Source organism: Lampetra fluviatilis, chromosome 72, assembly GCF_964198595.1.
Source record: "Lampetra fluviatilis chromosome 72, kcLamFluv1.1, whole genome shotgun sequence".
NCBI lineage: Eukaryota > Metazoa > Chordata > Hyperoartia > Petromyzontiformes > Petromyzontidae > Lampetra > Lampetra fluviatilis.
In genome coordinates, this window is record NC_136346.1 from 227,501 (window position 1) to 237,970 (window position 10,470).

Consider the following 10,470-nt stretch of genomic DNA (forward strand, 5'->3'; position numbering starts at 1 on the left):
CACCCACTCACTCACCCACCCACCCACCCACCCACCCACCCACTCACCCACCCACCCACCCACCCACCCACCCACTCACCCACCCACCCACCCACCCACTCACTCACCCACCCACCCACTCACCCACTCACTCACTCACCCACCCACCCACCCACTCACTCACCCACCCACCCACCCACTCACTCACCCACCCACCCACTCACTCACCCACCCACTCACCCACCCACCCACCCACTCACTCACCCACTCACTCACCCACCCACCCACTCACTCACCCACCCACCCACCCACCCACTCACCCACCCACCCACCCACCCACTCACCCACCCACTCACCCACCCACCCACTCACCCACCCACCCACCCACTCACTCACCCACTCACCCAACCACCCACCCACCCACTCACCCACCCACCCACTCACCCACCCACTCACCCACCCACCCACCCACCCACCCACTCACTCACTCACTCACCCACTCACCCACCCACTCACCCACCCACCCACTCACCCACCCACCCACCCACTCACTCACTCACTCACTCACTCACTCACCCACTCACCCACCCACTCACCCACCCACCCACCCACCCACTCACCCACCCACCCACCCACTCACCCACCCACCCACCCACTCACCCACCCACCCACCCACTCACCCACCCACCCACCCACCCACCCACTCACCCACCCACTCACTCACTCACCCACCCACTCACCCACCCACCCACCCACTCACCCACCCACCCACCCACTCACCCACCCACCCACCCACTCACCCACCCACCCACCCACCCACCCACCCACCCACTCACTCACCCACCCACCCACCCACCCACCCACTCACTCACTCACCCACTCACCCACTCACCCACCCACCCACCCACCCACTCACCCACCCACCCACCCACCCACCCACTCACCCACCCACCCACCCACTCACCCACCCACCCACCCACTCACCCACCCACCCACCCACCCACCCACTCACCCACCCACCCACCCACCCACTCACTCACCCACCCACCCACTCACCCACTCACCCACCCACCCAATCACCCACCCACCCACTCACCCACCCACTCACCCACTCACCCACTCACCCACCCACTCACTCACCCACTCACCCACCCACCCACCCACTCACCCACCCACCCACTCACTCACCCACTCACCCACTCACCCACTCACCCACTCACCCACCCACCCACTCACCCACCCACCCACCCACCCACTCACTCACCCACCTACCCACCCACCCACCCACTCACCCCATCACCAACCCACCCACCCACCCACTCACCCACCCACCCACCCACCCACTCACCCACCCACCCACCCACCCACCCACTCACCCATCCACCCACCCACTCACCCACCCACTCACCCACTCACCCACCCACCCACCCACCCACCCACTCACTCACTCACCCACCCACCCACCCACTCACCCACCCACCCACTCACCCACTCACCCACCCACCCACTCACCCACCCACCCACCCACTCACCCACCCACCCACCCACTCACTCACCCACCCACCCACTCACCCACTCACCCACCCACTCACCCACCCACCCAATCACCCAGCCACTCACCCACCCACCCACCCACCCACTCACCCACCCACCCACCCACTCACCCACCCACCCACCCACTCACTCACCCACCCACCCACCCACTCACCCACCCACCCACCCACTCACCCACCCACCCACCCACCCACTCACCCACCCACCCACTCACCCACTCACCCACCCACCCACTCACTCACCCACTCACCCACCCACCCACTCACCCACCCACCCACCCACTCACCCACCCACTCACCCACCCACTCACCCACCCACCCACCCACTCACTCACCCACCCACCCACCCACTCACCCACTCACCCACCCACCCACCCACTCACCCACCCACCCACCCACTCACTCACCCACCACCCACCCACCCACTCACCCACCCACCCACCCACCCACTCACCCAGCCACCCACCCACCCACTCACTCACCCATCCACCCACCCACTCACCCACTCACCCACCCACCCACTCACACACCCACCCACCCACACACTCACACACCCACCCACCCACCCACTCACCCACCCACCCACTCACCCACCCACCCACTCACCCAGCCACTCACACACCCACCCACCCACTCACCCAGCCACCCACCCACCCACCCACTCACCCACCCACTCACCCACCCACCCACTCACCCACCCACTCACCCACCCACCCACCCACTCACCCACTCACCCACCCACTCACTCACCCACCCACCCACCCACCCACCCACTCACCCACCCACCCACTCACCCAGCCACTCACCCACCCACTCACCCAGCCACTCACCCACCCACTCACTCACCCACCCACCCACCCACCCACTCACCCACTCACCCACCCACCCACTCACCCACTCACCCACCCACCCACCCACTCACCCACCCACCCACCCACTCACCCACCCACCCACTCACCCACCCACCCACTCACCCACTCACCCCACCCACCCACTCACCCACCCACCCACTCACCCACCCACCCACTCACCCACCCACTCACCCAGCCACCCACCCACCCACTCACCCACCCACCCACCCACTCACCCACTCACCCACCCACCCACCCACCCACCCACCCACTCACCCACCCACCCACTCACCCACCCACCCACTCACCCACTCACCCACTCACCCACCCACTCACCCACTCACCCACCCACCCACCCACTCACCCACCCACCCACTCACCCACCCACCCACTCACCCACTCACCCACCCACTCACCCACTCACCCACCCACCCACTCACCCACCCACCCACTCACCCACCCACTCACCCAGCCACCCACCCACCCACTCACCCACCCACCCACTCACCCACTCACCCACCCACCCACCCACTCACCCACCCACCCACTCACCCACCCACCCACTCACCCACTCACCCACCCACCCACTCACCCACCCACCCACCCACTCACCCACCCACCCACTCACCCACCCACTCACCCACTCACCCACCCACCCACTCACCCACCCACCCACTCACCCACTCACCCACCCACCCACCCACTCACCCACCCACCCACTCACCCACCCACCCACCCACTCACCCACCCACCCACTCACCCACCCACCCACTCACCCACCCACCCACCCACTCACCCACCCACTCACCCAGCCACTCACCCACCCACTCACCCACCCACCCACTCACCCACCCACCCACTCACACACCCACCCACTCACACACCCACCCACTCACCCAGCCACTCACCCACCCACTCACCCACCCACCCACCCACTCACACACCCACCCACTCACACACCCACCCACTCACACACCCACCCACTCACCCACCCACTCACCCAGCCACTCACCCAGCCACTCACCCACCCACCCACTCACACACCCACCCACTCACACACCCACCCACTCACCCACCCACTCACCCAGCCACTCACCCACCCACTCACCCACCCACCCACTCACCCACCCACCCACTCACACACCCACCCACTCACCCAGCCACTCACCCACCCACCCACCCACTCACACACCCACCCACTCACACACCCACCCACTCACACACCCACCCACTCACCCACCCACTCACCCAGCCACTCACCCAGCCACCCACCCACCCACTCACACACCCACCCACTCACACACCCACCCACTCACCCACCCACTCACCCAGCCACTCACCCACCCACTCACCCACCCACCCACTCACCCACCCACCCACTCACACACCCACCCACTCACCCAGCCACTCACCCACCCACTCACCCACCCACCCACCCACTCACACACCCACCCACTCACACACCCACCCACTCACCCACCCACTCACCCAGCCACTCACCCAGCCACTCACCCACCCACCCACCCACTCACACACCCACCCACTCACACACCCACCCACTCACCCACCCACTCACCCAGCCACTCACCCACCCACTCACCCACCCACTCACACACCCACCCACTCACACACCCACCCACTCACCCACCCACTCACCCAGCCACTCACCCAGCCACTCACCCACCCACCCACTCACACACCCACCCACTCACACACCCACCCACTCACCCACCCACTCACCCAGCCACTCACCCACCCACTCACCCACCCACTCACACACCCACCCACTCACACACCCACCCACTCACCCACCCACTCACCCAGCCACTCACCCAGCCACTCACCCACCCACCCACCCACTCACACACCCACCCACTCACACACCCACCCACTCACCCACCCACTCACCCAGCCACTCACCCACCCACTCACCCACCCACTCACACACCCACCCACTCACACACCCACCCACTCACCCACCCACTCACCCAGCCACTCACCCAGCCACTCACCCAGCCACTCACCCACCCACTCACACACCCCACCCACTCACCCACCCACTCACCCAGCCACTCACCCAGCCACTCACCCACCCACCCACCCACTCACCCACCCACTCACCCAGCCACTCACCCACCCACTCACACACCCACCCACTCACCCAGCCACTCACCCAGCCACTCACCCAGCCACTCACCCACCCACTCACACACCCACCCACTCACCCAGCCACTCACCCAGCCACTCACCCAGCCACTCACCCACCCACTCACACACCCACCCACTCACCCAGCCACTCACCCAGCCACTCACCCAGCCACTCACCCACCCACTCACACACCCACCCACCCACCCACTCACCCACCCACTCACCCACCCACCCACTCACCCACCCACTCACCCACCCACCCACCCACTCACCCACTCACCCACCCACCCACTCACCCACCCACTCACCCACTCACCCACCCACCCACTCACCCACTCACCCACCCACTCACCCACCCACCCACCCACCCACTCACCCACCCACCCACTCACCCACCCACTCACCCACTCACCCACCCACCCACCCACCCACTCACCCACCCACTCACCCACCCACCCACCCACCCACCCACTCACCCACCCACTCACCCACCCACCCACTCACCCACCCACTCACCCACCCACTCACCCACTCACCCACCCACCCACCCACTCACCCACCCACCCACCCACCCACCCACTCACCCACCCACTCACCCACTCACCCACCCACCCACCCCACTCACCCACCCACTCACCCACCCACCCACCCACTCACCCACCCACCCACTCACCCACCCACCCACTCACTCACCCACCCACTCACCCACTCACCCACCCACCCACCCACTCACCCACCCACTCACCCAGCCACTCACCCAGCCACTCACCCAGCCACTCACCCACCCACTCTCACACCCACCCACTCACCCAGCCACTCACCCTGCCACTCCCTCAGGTGGAGTCGTTTGAGCTGCTCTACTTCTACGATGAGCATCTGGGCCACTACATGTGGTGAGTGTCTCACCCTCCCTGTGTGTGTCTCTGTGTGTGTCTCTGTGTGTGTCTGTGTGTGTCTGTGTGTGTCTGTGTGTGTCTGTGTGTGTGTGTCTGTGTGTGTCTGTGTGTGTGTGTCTGTGTGTGTCTGTGTGTGTGTCTCTGTGTGTGTCTCTGTGTGTGTCTGTGTGTGTGTGTCTGTGTGTGTCTCTGTGTGTCTCTGTGTGTGTGTCTGTATGTGTGTGTCTCTGTGTCTCTGTGTGTGTCTCTGTGTGTCTCTGTGTGTGTCTCTGTGTGTGTCTCTGTGTGTGTGTCTGTGTGTGTCTCTGTGTGTGTCTCTGTGTGTCTCTGTGTGTCTCTGTGTGTGTGTCTGTATGTGTGTGTCTCAGTGTGTGTCTCTGTGTGTGTCTCTGTGTGTCTCTGTGTGTGTGTCTCTGTGTGTGTGTCTGTGTGTGTCTCTGTGTGTCTCTGTGTGTGTGTCTGTATGTGTGTGTCTCTGTGTCTCTGTGTGTGTCTGTGTGTGTCTCTGTGTGTGTGTCTGTGTGTGTCTCTGTGTGTGTCTCTGTGTGTCTCTGTGTGTGTGTCTGTATGTGTGTGTCTCTGTGTGTGTCTCTGTGTGTCTCTGTGTGTGTGTCTGTGTGTGTCTCTGTGTGTGTCTCACACTCTCCGAGTGTCTCACCCTCTGTGTGTGTCTGTGTGTGTCTGTGTGTGTCTGTGTGTGTCTCTGTGTCTCTGTGTGTGTGTGTGTCTCTGTGTGTGTCTCTGTGTGTGTCTCTGTGTGTGTGTCTCTGTGTGTGTGTGTGTCTGTGTGTGTCTCTGTGTGTGTGTGTCTCTGTGTGTGTCTCTGTGTCTCTGTGTGTGTGTCTCTGTGTGTGTGTCTCTGTGTGTGTGTGTGTCTGTGTGTGTCTCTGTGTGTGTCTCACACTCTCTGAGTGTCTCACCCTCTGTGTGTGTCTCTGTGTGTCTCTGTGTGTGTGTGTGTCTCTGTGTGTCTGTGTCTCTGTGTGTGTCTCTGTGTGTGTGTGTGTCTCTGTGTGTGTGTGTCTCTGTGTGTGTCTCTGTGTGTGTCTCTGTGTGTGTCTCTGTGTGTGTGTGTGTCTCTGTGTGTGTCTCTGTGTGTGTGTGTGTGTCTCTGTGTGTGTGTGTGTCTCTGTGTGTGTGTGTCTCTGTGTGTGTGTGTCTCTGTGTGTGCGCCAGGTACTGCCCCTACTTCCTGCTGTTGGGTCTCTGCTTTGCCGCCAGCTTCACTGCGGAGCCCCCAGGGAGACTGCACGGAGGTCGTGGGGGGCTCAATCGTGGGGGGCTCAGTGCTGGGGGGCTCACTCCTGGGGGGCTGTTGCTGCTGCCACCCAGCGCCCTCTACCACTGGTCAGGGACTCTCCGTCTGTCTCTCTGTCTGTGTCTCTCTGTGTGTCTCTGTGTGTCTCTCTGTGTCTCTTTCTGTCTCTGTGTCTCTCGTCGTGATGGTCGTGATGGTAGTGATGGTCGTGATGGTCGTGATGGTCGTGATGGTCGTGATGGTAGTGATGGTCGTGATGGTAGTGATGGTCGTGATGGTCGTGATGGTCGTGATGGTCGTGATGGTCGTGATGGTAGTAATGGTCGTGATGGTCGTGATGGTCGTGATGGTCGTGATGGTAGTGATGGTCGTGATGGTCGTGATGGTCGTGATGGTAGTGATGGTCGTGATGGTCGTGATGGTAGTGATGGTCGTGATGGTCGTGATGGTCGTGATGGTAGTGATGGTCGTGATGGTCGTGATGGTCGTGATGGTAGTGATGGTCGTGATGGTCGGGATGGTCGTGATGGTAGTGATGGTCGTGATGGTCGTGATGGTCGTGATGGTCGTGATGGTCGTGATGGTCGTGATGGTCGTGATGGTCGTGATGGTCGTGATGGTCGTGATGGTAGTGATGGTAGTGATGGTCGTGATGGTCGTGATGGTCGTGATGGTCGTGATGGTCGTGATGATCATTACTGATTACTGAGGGGCAGATCTTCTCTCTCTCTCCACGGTGACGGTAGTCACGGTGACGGTAGTCACGGTGACGGTAGTCACGGCGACGGTAGTCACGGCGACGGTTGCCATGTGTAGGTACCTCATCACCGAGGCCCAGATCTTCTCTCTCTCTACGGTGACGGTAGTCACGGCGACGGTAGTCACGGCGACGGTAGTCACGGCGACGGTAGTCACGGCGACGGTAGTCACGGCGACGCTTGCCTCGTGTAGGTACCTCATCACCGAGGCCCAGATCTTCCCGCTCGCCCTGCTCACCGTGCTGCTGCTGGTCGCCCTCTGGGCCTCCGAGCGTCTCCTGCTCCGACGCGACCTCCGGCCCGACGCCAACGGGCGCTTCGTGGCGGCCTCGCTGGGCCTGGCGCTGCTCGCAGCCTGCGCCTGGGCCTGGGCCTTGAGCGGGGACGCCCGGCTGAGGCAGCGCTACCCCGGGGCCCTGTTCATGCCAGAGCCTTGGGCCTACTACTCCCTACACTTGGCGGCGTCACCGCCAACAACAACAACAACAACGCCGCCTGTGTCGTCACCGTAAACCACCGTCACCACCACCACCACCGCCACCATCACCACCACCATAACCCATCACCACCACCATCACCACCACCATAACCCATCACCACCACCATCACCACCACCACCACCGCCACCATAACCCATCACCACCACCATCACCACCACCATCACCACCACCATAACCCATCACCACCACCATAACCCATCACCACCACCATCACCACCACCATCACCCATCACCACCACCATCACCACCACCATAACCCATCACCACCACCATCACCACCACCATAACCCATCACCACCACCATCACCACCACCATAACCCATCACCACCAACACCACCGCCACCATAACCCATCACCACCACCATCACCACCACCATAACCCATCACCACCACCATCCACCCACCACCCACCACCATAACCCATCACCACCACCATAACCCATCACCACCACCATCACCACCACCATCACCCATCACCACCACCATCACCACCACCATAACCCATCACCACCACCATCACCACCACCATAACCCATCACCACCACCATCACCACCACCATAACCCATCACCACCAACACCACCGCCACCATAACCCATCACCACCACCATCACCACCACCATAACCCATCACCACCAACACCACCGCCACCATAACCCATCACCACCACCATCACCACCACCACCACCACCATAACCCATCACCACCACCATCACCACCACCATAACCCATCACCACCAACACCACCGCCACCATAACCCATCACCACCACCATCACCACCACCATCACCACCACCATAACCCATCACCACCACCATCACCACCACCATAACCCATCACCACCAACACCACCGCCACCATAACCCATCACCACCACCATCACCACCACCATCACCACCACCATAACCCATCACCACCACCATCACCACCACCATAACCCATCACCACCAACACCACCGCCACCATAACCCATCACCACCACCATCACCACCACCACCACCACCACCATAACCCATCACCACCACCATCACCACCACCATAACCCATCACCACCACCATCACCACCACCAACCGCATCCACCGTAACCCATCACCACCACCATCACCACCACCATAACCCATCACCACCACCATCACCACCACCATAACCCATCACCACCACCATCACCACCACCATAACCCATCACCACCACCATCACCACCACCATAACCCATCACCACCACCAATTCACCACCACCATAACCCATCACCACCAACACCACCGCCACCATAACCCATCACCACCACCATCACCACCACCATCACCACCACCATAACCCATCACCACCACCATCACCACCACCATAACCCATCACCACCAACACCACCGCCACCATAACCCATCACCACCACCATCACCACCACCATCACCACCACCATAACCCATCACCACCACCATCACCACCACCATAACCCCATCACCACCAACACCACCCGCCACCATAACCCATCACCACCACCATCACCACCACCATCACCACCACCATAACCCATCACCACCACCATCACCACCACCATAACCCATCACCACCAACACCACCGCCACCATAACCCATCACCACCACCATCACCACCACCACCACCACCATAACCCATCACCACCACCATCACCACCACCATAACCCATCACCACCACCATCACCACCACCACCGCCACCGTAACCCATCACCACCACCATCACCACCACCATAACCCATCACCACCGTCACCATCACCAACACCACCACCACCATCACCACCACCACCATAACCCATCACCACCACCACCACCATAACCCATCACCACCACCATCACCACCACCATAACCCATCACCACCACCATCACCACCACCACCGCCACCGTAACCCATCACCACCACCATCACCACCACCATAACCCATCACCACCGTCACCATCACCAACACCACCACCACCATCACACCACCACCATAACCCATCACCACCACCACCACCATAACCCATCACCACCACCATCACCACCACCATAACCCATCACCACCACCATCACCACCACCATAACCCATCACCACCACCATCACCACCACCATAACCCATCACCACCACCATCACCACCACCATAACCCATCACCACCACCATCACCACCACCATAACCCATCACCACCAACACCACCGCCACCATAACCCATCACCACCACCATCACCACCACCATAACCCATCACCACCAACACCACCGCCACCATAACCCATCACCACCACCATCACCACCACCATAACCCATCACCACCACCATCACCACCACCATAACCCATCACCACCACCATCACCACCACCATAACCCATCACCACCACCATCACCACCACCATAACCCATCACCACCACCATCACCACCACCACCGCCACCGTAACCCATCACCACCAACACCACCGCCACCATAACCCATCACCACCACCATCACCACCACCATAACCCATCACCACCACCATCACCACCACCATAACCCATCACCACCACCATCACC

At 61.7% G+C, this 10,470-nt stretch overlaps 1 protein-coding gene across 2 annotated transcripts in view; it reads left to right on the top strand.

Annotated features, from left to right (window-relative positions):
• LOC144953134 (ceroid-lipofuscinosis neuronal protein 6-like) overlaps positions 1–7,972 on the top strand; it is a 30,576-nt gene extending 22,604 nt beyond the window's left edge. For both annotated transcript variants that reach the window (XM_078883692.1, XM_078883691.1), the window contains exons 6-8: positions 5,370–5,425; positions 6,605–6,775; positions 7,638–7,972. In XM_078883692.1, coding sequence (XP_078739818.1) covers positions 5,370–5,425; positions 6,605–6,775; positions 7,638–7,956 — 546 coding nt within the window. In that variant the 3' untranslated portion in view covers positions 7,957–7,972. The remainder of the gene's footprint in view (positions 1–5,369; positions 5,426–6,604; positions 6,776–7,637) is intronic.
• The last annotated feature ends 2,498 nt before the right edge of the window (positions 7,973–10,470 follow it).